Source organism: Oncorhynchus clarkii, unplaced genomic scaffold (assembly GCF_045791955.1).
Source record: "Oncorhynchus clarkii lewisi isolate Uvic-CL-2024 unplaced genomic scaffold, UVic_Ocla_1.0 unplaced_contig_686_pilon_pilon, whole genome shotgun sequence".
Classification (NCBI taxonomy): Eukaryota; Metazoa; Chordata; class Actinopteri; order Salmoniformes; family Salmonidae; genus Oncorhynchus; species Oncorhynchus clarkii.
In genome coordinates this window covers 115310-139424 of record NW_027260849.1, presented here as the reverse complement: position 1 = coordinate 139424, position 24115 = coordinate 115310, and the positions used below count along the sequence as shown (strand labels likewise).

General features: G+C 45.1%; 1 protein-coding gene across 1 annotated transcript in view; it reads right to left on the bottom strand.

Annotated features, from left to right (window-relative positions):
• Positions 1–24115, bottom strand: part of LOC139401908 (cytoplasmic phosphatidylinositol transfer protein 1-like) — a 131742-nt gene that overhangs the window by 12425 nt on the left and 95202 nt on the right. The window contains exons 2-6 of the mRNA XM_071145916.1: positions 17917–18065; positions 9554–9642; positions 7880–7887; positions 4351–4422; positions 1051–1149 (exon numbers count right to left, since the gene is read on the bottom strand). Of these exons, the coding sequence (XP_071002017.1) occupies positions 1051–1149; positions 4351–4422; positions 7880–7887; positions 9554–9642; positions 17917–18065 (417 nt within the window). The remainder of the gene's footprint in view (positions 1–1050; positions 1150–4350; positions 4423–7879; positions 7888–9553; positions 9643–17916; positions 18066–24115) is intronic.

Here is a 24115-nt window from a genome sequence, read left to right as displayed (position 1 = left end):
CAGCCAAGACCAGCTAGAGGTCTCTCTCTCTGATGAAACTAGCAGCTAGCTGACCCTCAGGGCTGAGAGGGGAGATATGACCAGCTAGAGGTCTCTCTCTGATGAAACTAGCAGCTAGCTGACCCTCGGGGCTGAGAGGGGAGATATGACCAGCTAGAGGTCTCTCTCTCTGATGAAACTAGCAGCTAGCTGACCCTCAGGGCTGAGAGGGGAGATATGACCAGCTAGAGGTCTCTCTCTCTGATGAAACTAGCAGCTAGCTGACCCTCGGGGCTGAGAGGGGAGATATGACCAGCTAGAGGTCTCTCTATCTGATGAAACTAGCAGCTAGCTGACCCTCGGGGCTGAGAGGGGAGATATGACCAGCTAGAGGTCTCTCTCTCTGATGAAACTAGCAGCTAGCTGACCCTCAGGGCTGAGAGGGGAGATATGACCAGCTAGAGGTCTCTCTCTCTGATGAAACTAGCAGCTAGCTGACCATCAGGGCTGAGAGGAGAAATTAGCAAATGAGATATGAGAGAAATGGGGATTTGTAAACACTCTTAGAAAAAAGGGTTCCAAAAGGGTTTTCGGCTGTCCCCATAGGAGAACCCTTTTTGGTTCCAGGTAGAAGGGTTCAACTTAGAACCAAAGTAGTTCTACCTGGAACCAAAAAAGGGTTCTTCAAAGGGTTCTCCTATGGGGTCAGCCAAATAAACCTTTTAGGTTCTAGATAGTGCAGTTTTTCTAAGACTATATTCTCTTTTGTTATCAGACTCTTACACTTTTTCTGACTTTGTGAAACGACCAGGTTGCTAGCACCCAGAGCTCACCCCCCCACTCCTCCCAAAAAGTACACTTCCACACTTTCTAACATGGGTTTAACAATGGTAGAAACTCACGCCAGCCAATGCTTACACCAATTATATGGGTTTATATCCATGCCGGTGAGTGTACAAGTACACACTTGTACTGGAAAACGATGGAGAATTGTGACTGTCGAAGTCCACTGCTGCTGAAACAGTGACTTGGGATTCCTAACCCTTGACTTCTAACCTTTGACCTCCTCACCTCAGACTCCTTGTAGTAGCGCTCTGGGATCTCGTCGTAGGCGATATCCACTAAGCACACCTCTATCTCCTCCTCCCCTTTGGGCTCGCTGTCAAAGATCTGAGGGATAGAGAAAAAGAGATGGGCATGTCATTTTAGAGAGAGAGAGAGAAAGAGAGAGAACATAATCAACTGTTCTCCATGATGAGGACGTTGTATTTCAGCAACACCTTATCTATGTAGATGTATATCAGTGATCTTAGGAGTGAAGCTCAATCAACGGTCATTCCCACAGCAGCCACTAGGTGGAGCTCTGATGTTTGGGTAAGTTGAGCGAGCGAGCATTTCATGATACTGATCGGCCGGCCGTAAGCTGCCAATCATATAGAGAATGACATTGTTTGAAGGAGGAAAGCGAGGCTTTTAACGGTTATGAATGCTTTACTCCTTTCCCCATTAAAGCCATTAGACCTCGTCAGGTGACAGGTGCTTTCGCCCGGAGGATACATTTAGCTCATTTAGCAGGGAGATAGAAACAGGAGAGACAGAGACAGAGCTGGTGCAGTAATAACCTCCTTGAAATAGTTGAATAATCCAGACAAAAATCCATCCATTACTGACATCAATGTATATTCATCTACCAACCTTTGCATGATAAGTAGACTGAGAGGATGAAAAACTGAACTGAATAATGATGTCTTTGAGAGTAGAGGAAGTAAGCCTTGGGAAATTGAGTCATTGATGGGATGAATTTAAAATTAAGCAAATACATACTTTAGTCTCAGGAACGAAGTCAGGGTCGTGTTCGTTTTGCACCAAACACAAGAAAATCAGCTGAAACAGGGAGGGATTACCTGGAAATGTCCAATAAGAAACGTTTCTTTTGTCTATAGCAAAACGTTTTGAAATGGTTTCCGTTATGTCCTAATGAACACGACCCAGGACAGACAAGATCAGTTTTATGATATGACATCATGTAAATGTTGTGGAATGGTAATGTGAATGTGTCCCCCACCAGGAAATGAGGATCAGTGGTGAGAGGAACAAGAAGCAACAGTCCTTGTTTAAAGGACTGGATCAGACATGCAGACAGATACACACAATATCTCCCTATATCTTATTTCCTTTCTATCTTACTCCCCCTTCTCTCAACTCTGGTTGTCTGGATATCAGTCCTTCATACTGTAGGGAATTCAAATATGTAGCCAAGGAGCTGTAGGCAATCATCCCTTTCTCCCTGACATACCAACTCTCACAAAGAGAAGGTGCAGCAGGCGAACGTGGCTGAAAACAACTGTTGTCTACATCTCAAATGCAGTGCAGGGCTCTGGTCAAAAGTAGTGCACTACATAGGGAATAGATTGTCATTTGAGATGCAGATATGTGACAGAGTAAGACCTTGGTGTACTAAGGATGTCCTTGACATGTCCTTCAAACCAGAAGAAGGGGGATGAGTTATGAGTAAACCCATTGTGTAACATGAAGCAATGGGCATCTGATAGCAAACCCAACCAAGATAATGCATTATTGAAACTCTCCTAACAAAGAGGTATTCGATATAAACTCTCCTAACACAGAGGTATTCGATATAAACTCTCCTATCACAGAGGTATACAATATAAACTCTCCTATCACAGAGGTATACGATATAAACTCTCCTATCACAGAGGTATACGATATAAACTCTCCTATCACAGAGGTATACGATATAAACTCTCCTATCACAGAGGTATACGATATAGACTCTCCTATCACAGAGGTATACGATATAAACTCTCCTATCACAGAGGTATACAATATAAACTCTCCTATCACAGAGGTATACAATATAAACTCTCCTATCACACAGCCTTTACCCCACAGTTATCCATATTTTATTTAACTAAATTCTTATTTACAATGACAGCCTAGGAACAGTGGGTTAACTACCTTGTTTAGTGGCAGAATGACAGATTTTTACCTTGTCAGCTCAGGGATTTGATCTAGCAACCTTTTGGTTACTGGCCCAATGCTCTAACCACTAGGCTACCTGCCACCCCAACGGATTAACCCATATCCAACTTGATTTTGACTCGGAGGCCTGGGCCCATATTAATAAAGCCTCTCAGAGTTGGAGTGCTGATCTAGGACCAGTTTTGACTTGAACAAGGGGAACCTGATCCTAGATCAGCACTCATAATAAAGATGCTTTATGAATATGGGCCCTGAAGCCCACAGACTGAATGGTAATCTCACTGATTTTAGTGAGGGAGAGGCTAGCCAATGAAATAAACGTGCATTCTGATGAGTTGGTTGGGGCATCGTGAATATATTAGACCCGTGTTCTTATTCATCCCAGCATCCCCCTGTTCTGACTCCATCCACTCGTTTAGAAGTGAGAGAAAAAGATGGGACTGAATGTTGTATGTGGCATTCAAGTGCACACACCATGACCACTCACAGACACACACCATGACCACTCACAGACACACACCATGACCACTCACAGACACACACCATGAACACTCACAGTCACACACCATGACCACTCACAGACACACACCATGACCACTCACAGACACACACCATGACCACTCACAGACACACACCATGAACACTCACAGTCACACACCATGACCACTCACAGACACACACCATGACCACTCACAGACACACACCATGACCACTCACAGACACACACCATGGACCACTCACACACACCATGACACACACCACACCATGACCACTCACAGACACACACCATGACCACTCACAGACACACACCATGAACACTCACAGTCACACACCATGACCACTCACAGACACACACCATGACCACTCACAGTCACACACCATGACCACTCACAGACACACACCATGACCACTCACAGACACACACCATGACCACTCACAGTCACACACCATGACCACTCACAGACACACACCATGACCACTCACATACACACACCATGACCACTCACAGACACACACCATGCCCACTCACAGTCACACACCATGACCACTCACAGACACACACCATGACCATGCACAGACACACACCATGACCATGCACAGACACACACCATGACCATGCACAGACACACACCATGACCATGCACAGACACACACCATGACCACTCACAGACACACACCATGACCATGCACAGACACACACCATGACCATGCACAGACACACACCATGACCATGCACAGACACACACCATGACCACGCACAGACACACACCATGACCATGCACAGACACACACCATGACCATGCACAGACACACACCATGACCATGCACAGACACACACCATGACCATGCACAGACAACCATACTGACATTGTCATTGCTGCCTTTGTTGTCCTCATACTTGGTCTCTATGTGAATGGAGAACTTTGGCAGAAAGGAACACTAGAGAAGAAGAGAGAAGAGCAGGAGATTACACACAGAATATAGACACATTAAGACAATATTTTGACTTGTTATGTCTGAGTCCCAAATAGTACCCTATTGCCTATGTAGTGCACTATTGTTGACCAGGACGCACTATGTTGGCCCCATAGTGGGCCTTGGTCAAAACACTACATAGGCTATTGCCCATTTGGGACATAACCTAAATGTAGAGTGGTTAAATCCGAATAATCTCCAACAAGGTGTGGAGCACTGGGGAAACTGATCTCCATGGGAGATGGGATAGAATATTTCTACCACTATCCATACAAGCTCAGGAAAGACAGAGGGAATATCTTCCTGGGTCTTTGTGGTCAGCCTGCAGGGTGAGGTGTTTTATGGGCAGTGTGTGTGTGTGTGTGTGTGTGTGTGTGTGTGTGTGTGTGCACGTGTACGCATGTGTGTGTGTCATGCTGAGTGTGATTGCGTGTGTTTTATTGCCCCTGTCTTCAGTAATAATGATTATATTATATCGCCCTGTGGATTTACTGGCTCCTCGTCCACACCCTGAACCTCCCCCCAATCCCCCCATGGCTAGTCAACTATCACTCATACCTTCCTCCCCGTCCCCCATGGCTAGTCAACTATCACTTATACTTTCCTTCCCGTCCCCCCATGGCTAGTCAACTATCACTCATACCTTCCTCCCCGTCCCCCATGGCTAGTCAACTATCACTTATACTTTCCTTCCCGTCCCCCCATGGCTAGTCAACTATCACTCATACCTTCCTCCCTGTCCCCCCATGGCTAGTCAACTATCACTCATACCTTCCTCCCCGTCCCCCATGGCTAGTCAACTATCACTTATACGTTCCTTCTCGTCCCCCCATGGCTAGTCAACTATCACTCATACCTTCCTCCCTGCCCCCCCCATGGCTAGTCAACTATCACTCATACCTTCCTCCCCGTCCCCCCATGGCTAGGCAACTATCACTCATACCTTCCTCCCTGTCCCCCCATGGCTAGTCAACTATCACTCATTCCTCCCCGTCCCCCCCATACCTTCCTCCCCGTCCCCCCCATGGCTAGTCAACTATCACTCATACCTTCCTCCCCGTCCCCCCATGGCTAGTCAACTATCACTCATACCTTCCTCCCCGTCCCCCCATGGCTAGTCAACTATCACTCATACCTTCCTCCCCGTCCCCCCATGGCTAGTCAACTATCACTCATACCTTCCTTCCCGTCACCCCATGGCTAGTCAACTATCACTCATACCTTCCTCCCCGTCCCCCATGGCTAGTCAACTATCACTCATACCTTCCTTCCCGTCACCCCATGGCTAGTCAACTATCACTCATACCTTCCTCCCCGTCCCCCATGGCTAGTCAACTATCACTCATACCTTCCTCCCCGTCCCCCATGGCTAGTCAACTATCACTTATACTTTCCTTCCCGTCCCCCCATGGCTAGTCAACTATCACTCATACCTTCCTCCCTGTCCCCCCATGGCTAGTCAACTATCACTCATACCTTCCTCCCCGTCCCCCCATGGCTAGTCAACTATCACTCATACCTTCCTCCCTTCCTCCCCGTCCCCCCATGGCTAGTCAACTATCACTCATACCTTCCTCCCCGTCAACCCCATGGCTAGTCAACTATCACTCATACCTTCCTCCCCCCTAGTCAACTATCACTCATACCTTCCTTCCCATCCCCCCATGGCTAGTCATGGCTACCCTATCACTCATGGCTAGTCAACTATCACTCATACCTTGGCTAGTCAACTATCCCCTTCCTCCCCATCCCCACCCCATGGCTAGTCAACTATCACTCATACCTTCCTCCCCAACTATCACTCATCCCCCCATGGCTAGTCAACTATCACTCATACCTCCCCCCCATGGCTAGTCAACTATCACTCATACCTTCCCCCATGGCTAGTCAACTATCACTCATACCTTCCTCCCTGTCCCCCCATGGCTAGTCAACTATCACTCATACCTTCCTCCCCGTCCCCCCCATGGCTATGGCTAGTCAACTATCACTCATACCTTCCTGGCTAGTCCCACTCCCCCCATGGCTAGTCTAGTCAACTATCACTCATACCTTCCTCCCCGTCCCCCCATGGCTAGTCAACTATCACTCATACCTTCCTCCTCCCCGTCCCCCCATGGCTAGTCAACTATCACTCATTCCTTCCTCCCCGTCCCCCCATGGCTAGTCAACTATCACTCATATGGCCAACTATCACTCATACCTTCGTCCCCCCATGGCTAGTCAACTATCACTCATACCTTCCTCCCCGTCCCCCCCATGTCCCCCCATGGCTAGTCAACTATCACTCATACCTTCCTCCCCGTCCCCCCATGGCTAGTCAACTATCACTCATACCTTCCTCCCCGTCCCCCCATGGCTAGTCAACTATCACTCATACCTTCCTCCCCATCCCCCCATGGCTAGTCAACTATCACTCATACCTTCCTCCCCATCCCCCCATGGCTAGTCAACTATCACTCATACCTTCCTTCCTCCCCGTATGGCTAGTCAACTATCACTCATACCTTCCCCGTCCCCCCATGGCTAGTCAACTATCACTCATACCTTCCTCCCCATCCCCCCATGGCTAGTCAACTATCACTCATACCTTCCTCCCCATCCCCCCATGGCTAGTCAACTATCACTCATACCTTCCTCCCCGTCACCCCATGGCTAGTCAACTATCACTCATACCTTCCTCCCCGTCCCCCATGGCTAGTCAACTATCACTCATACCTTCCTCCCCGTCCCCCCATGGCTAGTCAACTATCACTCATACCTTCCATTTAGGACGCAGACTGAGGTGGTTGAAAATAAATCCTCAATGGCTAAATATAGAACCAGAACAATAGATGAAGCTGTCTGTAAAACTCATTGAAACATTATAGGCAAATTAAATAATATTCCATATTGAAGTCCCTTTAATGACATTCAAAGCCTAATCAAATTGAGCTTGTGCTTTACATAAGAGTCTAAGCTATTAAGTGAACATATGGAATTGTTTTAAGATGGTCATACCAAGGATCATTTAGCTATTAGATTTGGGATTTAAGGACCCACACAGCATTACTGTAGCGTTGTATTGCTGCTCTGTACATCTCTGGGGGAACCATTCACTGATTCAAAACAGAGATGGAATTCTACAGGAATACAACATTTCATACTCTTCTGTCAGTCATCAGAGCACAGCTCACCTAACCCTTGACTTCTGGCAGACTGCTCTGCATGTCTACTAGTTTATTTAACTAGACAAGTCAGTTAAGAACAAATTCTTATTTACAATGACGGCCTACCCCGCCCCAGCCTCGGACGCCGCTGGGCCAATTGTGCCCTGCCCTATAGGACTCCCCATCACGGCCGGTTGTGTCACAGTGTGTGTGTGTGTGTGTGTGTGTGTGTGTGTGCGTGCGTGTGTAAGGAACATCAGTGGTATACTCACAGTGTACTCTGCGTCACAGCAGGTGAAGAATCCAGGACCAGAGAGAGATGGAGAGAGAGAGTGAAAGAGGGGAGGGAGTTAAACAAGAGGAGAGAGAGAGAGAGAGAGACAGCGAGAGAAACAGAGAGAGAGAGGGAGAGACAGAGAGAGCGAGAGAGAGAGAGAGAGAGAGAGAGAGAGAGAGAGTGCGCGAGAGAGAGAGCGTGAGAGAGAGAAAGATGGGAGGGAGGGGGAGAGAGAGAAAGAGAGGGAGAGGGAGTGAAAGAGGGGAGGGAGTTTAACAAGAGGAGATGGAGAGAGAGAAAAAGAGAGAGGGAGAGGGAGAGAGGGAGTGAAAGAGGGGAGGGAGTTTAACAAGAGGAGAGAGAGGGAAAGACAGAGAGAGAAACAGAGAGAGAGAGTGACAGAGAGAGAGACAGAGAGAGAGAGAGAGAGAGTGCGAGAGAGAAAGATGGGATGGAGGGGGAGAGAGAGAAAGAGAGGGAGTGCAAGAGGGGAGGGAGTTTAACAAGAGGAGAGATGGAGAGAGAGAAAAAGAGAGAGAGAGAGGGAGTGAAAGAGGAGAGGGAGTTTAACAAGAGGAGAGATGGAGAGAGAGAAAAAGAGAGAGAGAGAGGGAGTGAAAGAGGGGAGGGAGTTTAACAAGAGGAGAGATGGAGAGAGAGAAAGAGAGAGAGAGAGGGAGTGAAAGAGGAGAGGGAGTTTAACAAGAGGAGAGATGGAGAGAGAGAAAAAGAGAGAGAGAGGGAGTGAAAGAGGGGAGGGAGTTTAACAAGAGGAGAGATGGAGAGAGAGAAAAAGAGAGAGAGAGAGGGAGTGAAAGAGGGGACAAGAGAAGAGAGGGAGAGAGAGCATCATGTGTTAAGAGGACACCTGAGAAGGACAACAAGGAGCAGCAGGAGCTTGTTTTATTTTAGAGCGCTATAATAATATGATCCTCTCATCATGTTATCATCCATCACTCCCTCCATCCCTCCCAACAAGCTATTGGGATTCTTCTCTCTGAGGAAAGAAATATTGTGTGTGTGTTCGTGTGTGTGTGTGTGGTAGAGGGATGAAGCGAGGGAATACGTTGGGTCTGAACTGATAGAGAAGGTTGAGAACAGATAGAGCTCTTAGTCAGTCCAGTCCAACTAGCCAGCCAGAACAAACAGTCCCTGTGCAGACTACAGTACAATCCATCACCTATCTATAGACTATTATCACAATGTCTATCAGACTACAGTACAGTCCATCACCTATCTATAGACTATTATCACAATGTCTATCAGAGTACAGTACAGTCCATGGTTTGAATCCCCGAGCCGGCAAGGTGTAAAAATGTGCCGTTCTTCACCTTGAGCGAGACAGTTAACCCCCAACACCACCTGCTCCCAGGGCGCTGATGACGTGGATGGCGATAAAGGCAGCCCCCGCACCTCTCTGATTCAGAGGGCTTGGATTAAATGTGGAAGACACATTTGGGTTGAATGCATTCAGTTGTACAACTGACCAGATATCCCCTTTCCTCCTTTCCATTATCAGACACACTGTGCATTCCTGTACTGCTCTTCTGTGATGGTGTAGGTAGTAGTGTAGAGGTGTTACAGTGTAATGGTCCTAGGAGTGGTTACCTGTGATGGTGTAGGTAGTAGTGTAGAGGTGTTACAGTGTAATGGTCCTAGGAGTGGTTACCTGTGATGGTGTAGGGGTAGTAGTTCCAGGCCTTCTCTGTCACATAGAAGATTTTAGGGACCACAGCCCTGGCCCAGCTAGGGAGCTTACTGAAAGAGACAAAAGAAGACAAGTGAGCTGAATGAAATAAGGGAGGAGTAGAGTGAAGAAAAGAGAGAAGCAAGGGAACGAGGGATGAGAAGAGACAAGAAGAGGGGAGAAGTAGAGGTAAGGTGGAGCACAGTGAGAGAAATAGAGAACAGCATCAAGCGGAAACAAGAGAAGACATGACATCCATCTGAATCATATACCTGAACCTTTCCACCCCTTGCTATCCCTTCCTCACTGTTAGACCCTATACAGTATCTGGCGCCAGCTGTGAGGAGCTGAAAATGGAGAATGCTGGGTGGCCATTGCGGCTCAAAATTCTGTAGATGATGGTGATGTTACTGGGCAACCAGCGGTAAAAGGGAGAGGACGGAGCACAGAGGACACAGACAGGGGTTTTCTCATTCAGAACTAAAGGAACCTCTGTGACCATCATGGTCTGACCTTGTAGCCAATCAGGGAGAACCCATTCAAGAATGTCCTATCTAAACCCTAACCAGAGAACCAGAGCTGGAAGGATGAGCAGCAAAGATGTCTGCTGCTGTGATGCTGAGGTGGATGTTTATATTTTGGCAAAGTTTGGAAAAGCAAAATGCTGAGTTAAAACTGTTAAATACGAGGAGAGAGGACAAGAATCCTATGAGAACAAATTAAATTGACACTGAGATTTTGAGCTCTTGGGTGGAGGCATAAACTTTATTAGAGGCATAAAGTATATTTTATCCCAATTCCATCCGGACACTACATTTGTGAGGATGAATCGAAGCAGAAAGCCCGCAACAGCAAAAGCCAACAGTTACAGCCCAAACGGCTGTGTATCAGGGACACAGACCCATAAATATTGTGGGTGTCACGGGTGGGGTAGTTTACTGCAGTCAATATCATACATTGGAGAAGTGCAGACTGCAGCACCAGGCCAGCCATAAAGTTGCAAATAGCTCTGTCAACAGAAGGTGGGCGGCTGCCATTTTAAACAGCCAAATGCCACTGGGGGAGGATTCCCACTCAAAATGCTAAATTTACTGAGTAATGTTGGAGCACAACCCTCCCTCCCTCAGCCTTGTTGATTAGATGGCTGAATCACATGAGGATGGGGGCACCTTAATTGGGGAGGACGGGCTGGTGGAACGGTATCAAATACATAAAACACATTGTTTCCATGTGTTTGGTGCCATTCCATGCGCTCCGTTACGGCTAATATTATGGTCCGTCCTCCCCTCAGCAGCCTCCTGTGGACTGAATATTGTGTTCCTGTTGGTCCCAGTCTACAGATCCTCCAGTCACTAATCTCCTGTCAGTTCCACAGAGGACTGACATGCTGTGTTCATTGCACTCTCACTGACGGACCTTTAAATAGCAAAGTATAGAGGACCACTTTTATGTCCCCCCCCCTTTCTGCACACACGCACTTACGTACTTGTCTGTCTGTGGTAGCAGGTGGTCTGTGGGTGGGAAGGCAGGTACAGCATCCCAACGTGACTGTTTAAATGATCCACCACTTACACAACACTGATCTCCTCTCCCATCAGAGCTCACACAGGCAGCTACCAGTCTTACTTCTGTCTGAAAACCCCCACTCCTCTCTGTCTTTTCCAGTTCTTTCTCTCTCTGCCTCGCCTGGCATTTTAAAATCTAAAACCGTCACTCAAATCTCTACAGGGAAGTGAATGGTAACATAATGTGTGCTAAATTAGAACTAAGGTTTTGAAATTACGTTTAAATACTTGAGTTTCAGAAGTGGGCATCTGTAACCTGTGAACTGGGACCCTGTACCACCCATAGATATCATACATTACTGGTGCCACCCATAGATACCATACATTACTGGTACCACCCATAGATACCATACATTACTGGTAACACCCATAGATACCATACATTACTGGTGCCACCCATAGATACCATACATTACTGGTACCACCCATAGATACCATACATGACTGGTACCACCCATAGATACCATACATTACTGGTACCACCCATAGATACCATACATTACTGGTACCACCCATAGATACCATACATTACTGGTACCACCCATAGATACCATACATTACTGGTACCACCCATAGATACCATACATTACTGGTACCACCCATAGATACCATACATTACTGGTACCACCCATAGATACCATACATTACTGGTACCACCCATAGATACCATACATTACTGGTACCACCCATAGATACCATACATTACTGGTGCCACCCATAGATACCATACATTACTGGTACCACCCATAGATACCATACATTACTGGTACCACCCATGGATACCATACATTACTGGTGCCACCCATAGATACCATACATTACTGGTACCACCCATAGATACCATACATGACTGGTACCACCCATAGATACCATACATTACTGGTACCACCCATAGATACCATACATTACTGGTACCACCCATAGATACCATACATTACTGGTACCACCCATAGATACCATACATGACTGGTACCACCCATAGATACCATACATTACTGGTACCACCCATAGATACCATACATTACTGGTACCACCCATAGATACCATACATTACTGGTACCACCCATAGATACCATACATTACTGGCACCACCCATAGATACCATACATTACTGGTACCACCCATAGATACCATACATTACTGGTACCACCCATAGATACCATACATTACTGGTACCACCCATAGATACCATACATTACTGGTACCACCCATAGATACCATACATTACTGGTACCACCCATTATCATGACCTGCTTCCCAAATGTCACTATATTCCCTATGGTCAAAAGTAATATTGCATTATAAAGGGATTAGGGTGCCATTTAAGATGTCGCCCATCGCTGACCCGGGTTGTACCTATCTGACCCCCTGGAAACCAATCAGAGTGTCTCCTCGCTTCCAGACATCTAATGAAGTCAGTGAATGGGAGATAGATAACGCTCCATAGGGACCAGACCCATGGAATCAATAGAGAGCAGTTCCTTCCGCCAGGCAGGCAGGCAGGTCTGCTGTGATCAGAATGAAACAGTTTGGAACACAGTTAGACCTGATGGATTTCCCAGAGCAGCACACTGCAGAGCCGTGACTTTCTGTGACTGTCCGACAACGCTGTCCACTTAGTGCATGAAGAACCCCTTGGGTTGTGACGGTTGCCTGGCTGGTGGAGGATTTGGTGGAGGCTGTTTCCATTGGCGACCTCATCTTGACCATTTTCCAAACTGGAATGAACCCACTCTGCTAAACTGTGCTCCTAGTCACATCTCTGATGATGAGTCAGTGACTCAGTTGATTGACTCTGATCTGTCAGTATTACTACAAGAGAAAGAGAAAGATGTGTGTGTTTGAGATAAAGAGAAAGATGTGTGTGTTTGAGATAAAGAGAAAGATGTGTGTGTGTTTGAGATAAATAGAAAGAACAAAACATTTTAAAAAGAAAGAAATAGGGAGAAAGAGTGAGGGAGAAACAAAGACAGAGAAAGAGAGACAGAGGTATACAGTATGCATGTTTGAGTATGAAAGAGCAGGTGGGCTTGCTTGTGCATGCAGTGTGTATGTTATCATGTGTCTCTGTGTGTGGAAGTGTGTGACTGATTGGGTCAAATCCAGGGCCAACTCACAGAAAGGGCATTAGTGAAGCAGAACGTGTATTTCAGACTCACCAGTGCGTTTAACAGCAAATTCAATTGTGATCTAAATCTACATAATGGAGAATCAAATATTCAATTTCACACAGTAATCATGTTCAACAGAGTGTGGAGATGGACTAACAGAGAAAATGGGATTTAAATGACACATGCAATAAAATATATTGCTCTTCTATGGCTAGAACCTGTGAGACCTATAATGTCTTAAAATCTTTATGTCCTCTTATGAGTGTTTTATGGAACCTCCATGTCCATACGGCAGCCCATTACTGTGTACAGTATGTTTTATTCCATTCTGATCTATTCTATACTATTCCATTCCATAATGTTATATACTTTTCTATTCTATTATGTTACATTCTATTCTATTAAGTGACCCATAATGATATGAGGATATCACAATACTATTTAAGTTCCTCGGCATACACATCACGGACAAACTGAAATGGTCCACCCACACAGTCAGTGTGGTGAAGAATGCGCAACAGCGCCTCTTCAACCTCAGGAGGCTAAAGAAATGGGTCTTGTCACCTAAAACCCTCACAAACTTTTACAGATGCACAATTGAGAGCATCCTGTTGGGCTGTAGCACCGCCTAGTACGGCAAATGCACCACCCACAACCATAAGGCTCTCCAGAAGGTGGTGTGGTCTGCACAACGCATCACCGGGGGCAAACTACCTGCCCTCCAGGACACCTACAGCACCCGATGTCACAGGAAGGCCAAAAAGAGGGCAACAACCACCCGAGCCCCTGCCTGTTCATCCCGCTAGCATCCAGAAGGCGAGGTCAGTACAGGTGCATCAAAGCTGGGACCGAGAAACTGAAAAACTGCTTCCATCTCAAGTCCATCAGACTGTTAAACAGCCACCACTAACACAAAGAGGCTGCTGCCTACATACAGACTTGCAAAATCATGGGCCACTTTAATAAATGGATCACAAATAACTTGAATAATGTTTACATATCTTACATTACTCATCTCATATGTATATACTGTATTTTATACCATCTATTGCATCTGGCCTATGCCGCTCTGTCATTGCTCATCCATATATTTATATGTACATATTCTTATTCCATCCCTTTAGATTTGTGTGTATTAGGTGGTTGTTGTGGAATTGTTAGATTACTTGTTAGATATTCCTGCACTGTCGGAATTAGAAGCACAAGCATTTAGCTACACTCGCAATAACATATGCTAACCATGTGTATGTGACCAATAAAGTTTGATTTGATTTGATTTAGATTATAAAATGGCCGGGCCTGAGTAAAAGTGACTGGGCCTGAGTAAAAATTACTGGGCCTGAGTAAAAGTGACTGGGCCTGAGTAAAAGTGACTGGGCCTGAGTGAAAGTGACTGGGCCTGAGTGAAAGTGACTGGGCCTGAGTAAAAGTGACTGGGCCTGAGTAAAAGTGACTGGGCCTGAGTAAAAGTGACTGGGCCTGAGTAAAAGTGACTGGGCCTGAGTAAAAGTGACTGGGCCTGGGTAAAAATGACTGGGCCTGAGTAAAAGTGACTGGGCATGAGTAAAAGTGACTGGGCCTGAGTAAAAGTGACTGGGCCAGAGTAAAAGTGACTGGGCCTGAGTAAAAGTGACTGGGCCTGAGTAAAAGTGACTGGGCCTGAGTAAAAGTGACTGGGCCTGAGTAAAAGTGACTGGGCCTGAGTAAAAGTGACTGGGCCAGAGTAAAAGTGACTGGGCCTGAGTAAAAGTGACTGGGCCTGAGTAAAAGTGACTGGGCCTGAGTAAAAGTGACTGGGCCTGAGTGAAAGTGACTAGGCCTGAGTGAAAGTGACTGGGCCTGGGTAAAAATGACTGGGCCTGAGTAAAAGTGACTGGGCCTGAGTAAAAGTGACTGGGCCTGAGTAAAAGTGACTGGGCCTGAGTGAAAGTGACTGGGCCTGAGTGAAAGTGACTGGGCCTGGGTAAAAATGACTGGGCCTGAGTAAAAGTGACTGGGCCTGAGTAAAAGTGACTGGGCCTGAGTAAAAGTGACTGGGCCTGAGTAAAAGTGACTGGGCCTGAGTAAAAGTGACTGGGCCTGAGTAAAAGTGACTGGGCCTGGGTAAAAATGACTGGGCCTGAGTAAAAGTGACTGGGCATGAGTAAAAGTGACTGGGCCTGAGTAAAAGTGACTGGGCCAGAGTAAAAGTGACTGGGCCTGAGTAAAAGTGACTGGGCCTGAGTAAAAGTGACTGGGCCTGAGTAAAAGTGACTGGGCCTGAGTGAAAGTGACTAGGCCTGAGTGAAAGTGACTGGGCCTGGGTAAAAATGACTGGGCCTGAGTAAAAGTGACTGGGCCTGAGTAAAAGTGACTGGGCCTGAGTAAAAGTGACTGGGCCTGAGTAAAAGTGACTGGGCCTGAGTAAAAGTGACTGGGCCTGAGTAAAAGTGACTGGGCCTGGGTAAAAATGACTGGGCCTGAGTAAAAGTGACTGGGCCTGAGTAAAAGTGACTGGGCCAGAGTAAAAGTGACTGGGCCTGAGTAAAAGTGACTGGGCCTGAGTAAAAGTGACTGGGCCTGAGTAAAAGTGACTGGGCCTGAGTGAAAGTGACTAGGCCTGAGTGAAAGTGACTGGGCCTGGGTAAAAATGACTGGGCCTGAGTAAAAGTGACTGGGCCTGAGTAAAAGTGACTGGGCCTGAGTAAAAGTGACTGGGCCTGAGTAAAAGTGACTGGGCCTGAGTAAAAGTGACTGGGCCTGAGTAAAAGTGACTGGGCCTGGGTAAAAATGACTGGGCCTGAGTAAAAGTGACTGGGCATGAGTAAAAGTGACTGGGCCTGAGTAAAAGTGACTGGGCCAGAGTAAAAGTGACTGGGCCTGAGTAAAAGTGACTGGGCCTGAGTAAAAGTGACTGGGCCTGAGTAAAAGTGACTGGGCTTGAGTAAAAGTGACAGGGCCAACATTTTCCAGTAAAAATGCAGCAAAAATAACTGAAAATTTTTACAATCACATTGCATCATTTAGCACATGATAAATGTGACCAAGAAACACCACAAAATGTCCTTGTCCAACAAGCCCTTTTAGGCCTACTGCCAAGTACAGATGTAAGATCTTAACTTGAGCCAGTTTGCTACAGCATGAAAATAATTCTGCAGCAACAGGAAATGTGAATTGTTATGTGGAACATGATAACATTTACATTTTTGTGGGGGTAGATACATATTTTGTAAAGGAAAATCAAGTTTGAAATGTCAATGTGTAAACTACAAACTTCAGAAGCCTTTTAAAACCTCCAATACACTACTAATATTTCTACTAAGATCCTACATCTGTAGCCAGGGCAGCTACACACGTTACAACCTCTTACAGCAACACTGCTGACAAAACAGGCAGACTGTCCAACTCAGACCGTAAACAATCATAATGAAATACATAACATCATAGAAGGCGTGTGAGCTTCATGTTTAGTGTAGCAATTCAGCCCCAACTAGAGGAACATTTTTAAGGAGCATTCGGGGGGGGGAGTATTTTATAAACACATTTCAGGCAATTCTATGACATTCATCATCAGAATCTTTAATATGATACCACAAACATGACAGGGTAGGCCTAGGATACTCTACTGACACTGACAAACTGAGATCAATGAAAATGACCTTGTCTTGAATGCAACTATCTAATCTAGGCCTACGAGAAGAGGAGACACATATGACAATATGACATCCATCTAGCCTGGAGGAGAAAAGTATTGTCCTAAACTTTCCAGTGGCACTGACTCACCCAATGAAGACAGTGAATATGGCACTCCCCAAGGATATGTCAGACGCTCTCCGCTAGTGCCAGGAGATTAGTCCTGCTGTAGCTTACTAATGGGAATAAACTACACAACACCTTGTGCTTAAATCATTTGAAAGGATCCTTCGGAGTATACAGTATGTGACTTCTGTGTTTACTGTATCTTCTGTGGGCAGTATTCAATCTGGCAGGACCATGGCTTTTTGACGTCTGGTTTGCTTAATATGAGGAATTTGATGTATAGCATTTCATTTAATTTTTTACTTTTACTGAAGTGTGACAATTGAGTACTTTCCCCACCACTGTACACATAAATCCAGATACTTTTATACTTTTACTCAACTAGTATTTTACTGGGAAACTTTCACTTTTACTTAAGTCGTTTAAGTCGTTTTATTTACCCTTTTTCCTCCACAATTTGGTGATATCCTATTGGTAGTGACAGTCTTGTCCCATCGCTGCAACTACCGTACCGACTCGGAAGAGGCGAATGTTGAGAGCCATGATTCCTCCGAAACAAAACCCTACCAAGCCGCACTGCTTCTTGACAGACCGCTCGCTTAACCCGGAAGCCAATGTGGAGGAGGTACAACCGATGACCGTGTAAACGTGCATTTGCCCAGCCTGCCACAGGAGTCGCTAGAGCGCGATGGGACAAGGATATCCCGGCAGGCCAAACCCTCCCCTAACCCGGGCGACGCTGGGCTAATAGTGCGCCGCCTCATGGGTCTCTCGGTCTTGGCCAGCTGTGACACAGCCTGGATCTGTAGTGGCGCCTCAAGCACCGCAGTGCAGTGCTTTAGACCGCTGTGCCACTCGGGAAAGCCTTTATTTTCACTCAAGTATGTCAATTGAGTACTTTTTCCAACACAGTTGGTAAGTACACACTTACTTGTTGAGGTAGACCCGTTTTTCTGTGAACTGTCCCTGTCCATGTGTGGGGTCCTCGTAGGGTTCGTTCTGAACCACCTCCACTCCTTCTCCACGCTCACTCTGCTCATGGCTGTGCTTGCTGATCATATACAGCTGGCCAATCCTGTACTGGAAGACAGACAGACAGACAGACAGACAGACAGACAGACAGACAGACAGACAGACAGACAGACAGACAGACGTGGTTTTAGATCCACCATTCTAATGTTAGCTGTACAACAAATTGGAATGTTTCCAAACATTGTAGGAACGTTCATTGTTTGCAGGAATATATAGAGCAAGACGACAGCTTTAGCATGAGGACATTTAAAGATCATTAATAAGTTAAGATTAGTTGAGTATAAATAGGAATTTTATTGAGTGAAAATCTAAGGTTGTTGAAGAATGATGGTAAAATAAAACCACTAGTAAATCTCCCATTTAATGTTAGGCATCAGAACAATAACTTCATGACCATCATTAAACATATAAGCCCAGATCAGGTGCTATCCCAAGATCATAAATACCAGAGTTACAACAACCATGGCATATTCACACCTGGTAACCATCTCCATAACAACCAAACACATGGTTTAAAAGAGTCACCCACACCATAACAACAGAAACGTCCATATCAGTCCCACCCCCGAGCAAGCTCTAAACAACAGAACAATAGCAACAGTTGCCCACGCTAGGTGATACCATATCCCAGAGGCCTCCAGTCTAGTCAACACTCACAATCCTTCACTCATCGCACACCGGCATGGACCGTGAGGGCGTAACGACCATGTTGCTGTGAGCGACAGGGATGGTGTCATACGGTAACAATTTCCAACTCGGTGGAAAACATGAGTAGGGAGAGCAGGAGGGGGGATCTCGACAGCTTTGGGAGCGTGGTTTTCCGACTGCTGGCATTCCCATTCGTAGTCCAGGAAATCAATACTGAACTGTGACTAACATATATGACCCTGGTAGTCCTCTCAGGGACACAGGGGCTCAGTGCCTGTATCCCAAATCCCTACACAGTGTACTACTTTAGACCAGGACCCATAGGGCTCCGGTCAAAACTAGAGTACTATATAGGGACTAGGGTGCCATTTGGGACTCAACCAGTGCCTCAGAGTGTAGCTTCCTATAGAGTTTCAGAGAGACCTAGACTAATCTAGGAGGGGGAACAGAAACAGGCCACGGGGCTCTGACTTGTGGCTGACACCTCTTTTGATGATGTACCCCCAAGACGTCCAAGAGTAAGGTGTGGAAGATTAGGGAAAAAGAAGACCATTCTTAGAAATAGCACTATCAGCAGAACCAGTGGCAGGAAGAAACAACATGTGGGGGTGTGAGTGCAAGTTAAACTACAAATACTTATATTATGCCCAACAATCCAATAATTTTGGAACTTTCAGACTGTGGTAATGGCTGGTTCACTAAAGCAAATGGGGGAATATGCTATATATTCTGGTCACAATAACAACCTTTTTGCTGTCACACCAAATTAGGTTTCTGTCACAATGGTACCCTAATGCAGTATACCTTATTATTACAGTAGGCTTGGTGGTGCAGCTCCACCGTGGGACTCCTAATCCCGTTAATTACACTGAGACCCCTTTGACGCACAGGAGCGCAGTGCCATTCATCACAATGGGCTCCCTGACGCAGCTGCGCATTAGGGCGAGGTGACACTTTTAATGGAATTCTATGATCTGATATGTGATGTTTAGTGCTGCCTCTGTTTACAGGGCCTCTCGCGGAGGTGATTTCTCAAACTGAAGGCTGAAGTACAGACGTTAAATTAAATGATGTTCTCTCTCTCTGCATATATTTTTCTCTCTCCATCTCCGTATCTCTCAATTAAATTAAATTCAGTAGACTTTATTAACATGGCAAGTTAAATGACTTATGTTGTCAAAATACACTTATAACAACAATGGTGGGACCAACTGCAATAAGGTATCAATAATAACAGTAATAGTAGTAGTGGAAATGGTATTACCATTAACAGCAACAATATGAATTAGAATAATAATAATCATCTCTCTCACTTCACCTCGCTATCTCTCTATGTATCTATTTCTCTCTCTCTATGTATCTATTTCTATGTATCTATTTCTCTCTCTCTATGTATCTATTTCTCTGTCCATATCTCTCTCTCTATGTATCTATTTCTCTGTCCATATCTCTCTCTATGCATCTATTTCTCTGTCCATATCTCTCTCTCTATGTATCTATTTCTCTGTCCATATCTCTCTCTCTATGTATCTATTTCTCTCTCTCTATGTATCTATTTCTATGCATCTATTTCTCTGTCCATATCTCTCTCTATGTATCTATTTCTCTCTCTCTATGTATCTATTTCTATACATCTATTTCTCTGTCCATATATCTCTCTCTTTGCATCTATTTCTCTGTCCATATCTCTCTCTCTATGCATCTATTTCTCTGTCCATATCTCTCTCTCTATGCATCTATTTCTCTGTCCATATCTCTCTCTCTATGCATCTATTTCTCTGTCCATATCTCTCTCTCTATGCATCTATTTCTCTGTCCATATCTCTCTCTCTATGCATCTATTTCTCTGTCCATATCTCTCTCTATGCATCTATTTCTCTGTCCATATCTGTCTCTCTATGCATCTATTTCTATTTCTCTATGCATCTATTTCTCTGTCCATATCTCTCTCTCTATGCATCTATTTCTCTCTCTCTATGTATCTATTTCTCTGTCCATATCTCTCTCTATGCATCTATTTCTCTGTCCATATCTCTCTCTCTATGCATCTATTTCTCTCTATGTATCTATTTCTCTGTCCATATCTCTCTCTCTATGCATCTATTTATCTGTCCATATCTCTCTCTCTATGCATCTATTTCTCTGTCCATATCTCTCTCTAGGCATCTATTTCTCTGTCCATATCTCTCTCTATGCATCTATTTCTCTCTCCATATCTCTCTCTCTCGCTCTTCGCCAAAGCACAGTACCCCAGCCCGCTGAGGCTGTAACACAGACTTATATTCTGACTAATACAATTTTTCATAAAGCTCAAAATGTATGCAAGATCTCATTCAGATGTAGGTTGCCTACACGTCAATTGCAAAGACTGGCAACCACATTGTCAGCTGTTATAGTCAATGGCTTCATTCAAAATGGCACCCTATTCCCTATATAGTGCACTACTTTTGACCAGTGTCCATAGGAGAACACTATGTAGGGAGCCAATTTGGAAGCATCAAATCACTGTTGTTGGCGTAGTGTAAGCTGGCGTTACATATAGACAGTCTGCTGCATCCATCCTCCCAGAGAAGAAACACATAGATAAGACACTAGGTTTACAATAATAATGACCTCCTTCAGTCCTCTTGGTATGGTTGAGATGTGTTTTAGCTTCAACTGTCTCTCCTCACACAGAAGCCCAGTCATTTAGCCTGTAACTAAGATATATGGAGAGCTATATTAGCAGTAATTAGTCTGTCTATGTTCACATTTGAATTACATCGTTGTGTTGAGTAGACCATTGTCTGTCAGTTAGCGCTGGGTTGCCGTGTGAGTTGCCGTGTGGGTTGCCGTGTGCCGGTTCTAGCTCCAAAAATATCTAGAAAAACATTCCCTGGCTGTAAACACAAGCTTCTCGCCCCCACCTGCTTTTCTGTGGACATGGTGTGTGTGTGTGTGTCTGTCTGTGTGTGTGAAAGTGCGTGTGTGAGCGTGCGTGCATGGTGCATATACAGTGGGGAGAACAAGTATTTGATACACTGACGATGTTGGAGGTTTTCCTACTTACAAAGCATGTAGAGGTCTGTCATTTTTATCATAGGTACACTTCAACTGTGAGAGACGGAATCTAAAACAATAATCCAGAAAATCACATTGTATGATTTTTAAGTAATTAATTTGCATTTTATTGCATGACATAAGTATTTGATACATCAGAAAAGCAGAACTTAATATTTGGTACAGAAACTTTTGTTTGCAATTACAGAGATCATACGTTTCCTGTAGTTCTTGACCAGGTTTGCACACACTGCAGCAGGGATTTTGGCCCACTCCTCCATACAGATCCTTCAGGTTTCGGGGCTGTCGCTGGGCAATATGGACTTTCAGCTCCCTCCAAAGATTTTCTATTGGGTTCAGGTCTGGAGACTGGCTAGGCCACTCCAGGACCTTGAGATACTTCTTACGGAGCCACTCCTTAGTTACCCTGGCTGTGTGTTTCGGGTCGTTGTCATGCTGAAAGACCCAGCCACGACCCATCTTCAATGCTCTTACTGAGGAGGTTGTTGGCCAAGATCTCGCGATACATGGCCCCATCCATCCTCCCCTCAATACGATGCAGTCGTCCTGTCCCCTTTGCAGAAAAGCATCCCCAAAGAATGATGTTTCCATCTCCATGCTTCACGGTTGGGATGGTGTTCTTGGGGTTGTACTCATCCTTCTTCTTCCTCTAAACACGGCGAGTGGAGTTTAGACCAAAAAGCTCTATTTTTGTATCATCAGACCACATGACCTTCACCCATTCCTCCTCTGGATCATCCAGATGGTCATTGGCAAACTTCAGACGGGCCTGGACATGTGCTGGTTTGAGCAGGGGGACCTTGCGTGCGCTGCAGGATTTTAATCCATGACAGCGTAGTGTGTTCCTAATGGTTTTCTTTGAGACTGTGGTCCCAGCTCTCTTCAGGTCATTGACCAGGTCTTGCCGTGTAGTTCTGGGCTGATCCCTCACCTTCCTCATGATCATTGATGCCCCACGAGGTGAGATCTTGCATGGAGCCCCAGACCGAGGGCGATTGACCGTCATTTTGAACTTCTTTCATTTTCGAATAATTGCGCCAACAGTTGTTGCCTTCTCACCAAGCTGCTTGCCTATTGTCCTGTAGCCCATCCCAGCCTTGTGCAGGTCTACAATTTTATCCCTGATGTCCTTACACAGCTCTCTGGTCTTGGCCATTGTGGAGAGGTTGGAGTCTGTTTGATTGAGTGTGTGGACAGGTGTCTTTTATACAGGTAACAAGTTCAAACAGGTGCAGTTAATACAGGTAATGAGTGGAGAACAGGAGGGCTTCTTAAAGAAAAACTAACAGGTCTGTGAGAGCCGGAATTCTTACTCGTTGGTAGGTGATCAAATACTTATGTCATGCAATAAAATGCAAATTAATTACTTAAAAATCATACAATGTGACGTTCCGGATTTTTGTTTTAGATTCCGTCTCTCACAGTTGAAGTGTACCTATGATAAAAATTTCAGACCTCTAAGTAGGAAAACCTGCAAAATCGGCAGTGTATCAAATACTTGTGTGTGTTCAACAGAAGACAGGGTTGTCATCCAACTATCACTGGTAACCAGTGGTGTACTTAGTAGGGTTGGGACAATACCAGTATCATGATGCTTGTCAGTATCGTGGCAAGGAAACAAAACACAAAACAGATTTAACTTCTTTAGGAAAACAGCCCTAATGTTGGAAACAAACATCATTGTGTGTTCACCCAGAGTCATATTTACTTTTTTTCCAGGCTATAGCACACAATATTTTACATACAGTAGGTTTTTATAGGACCAAAGACAAAGACAAAAATATTGCAGTACTGGTATCATCACAACCCTAGTATCAGTACTAAGAGCAGTAGCAGTGGACTATTAGCATGGAGCAGGCCTGTGGTTATCTATTTGACCCTGTGTAGTGTCTCTATCGATCCTCCCTCCCTTACAGAGAAACGACAGATGAAGGAGGGAAAGAGAATGTTTTATAGAGAAACGACAGATGAAGGGAGAGAGAATGTTTTATAGAGAAACTACAGATGTAGGGAGAGAGAATGTTTTATAGAGAAACGACAGATGAAGGAGGGAAAGAGAATGTTTTATTGAGAAACTACAGATGAAGGAGGGAAAGAGAATGTTTTATAGAGAAACTACAGATGAAGGAGGGAAAGATAATGTTTTATAGAGAAACTACAGATGAAGGAGGGAAAGAGAATGTTTTATAGAGAAACTACAGATGAAGGAGGGAAAGAGAATGTTTTATAGAGAAACTACAGATGAAGGAGGGAAAGAGAATGTTTTATAGAGAAACTACAGATGAAGGAGGGAAAGAGAATGTTTTATAGAGAAACTACAGATGAAGGAGGGAAAGAGAATGTTTTATAGAGAAACGACAGATGGAGGAGGGAAAGATAATGTTTTATAG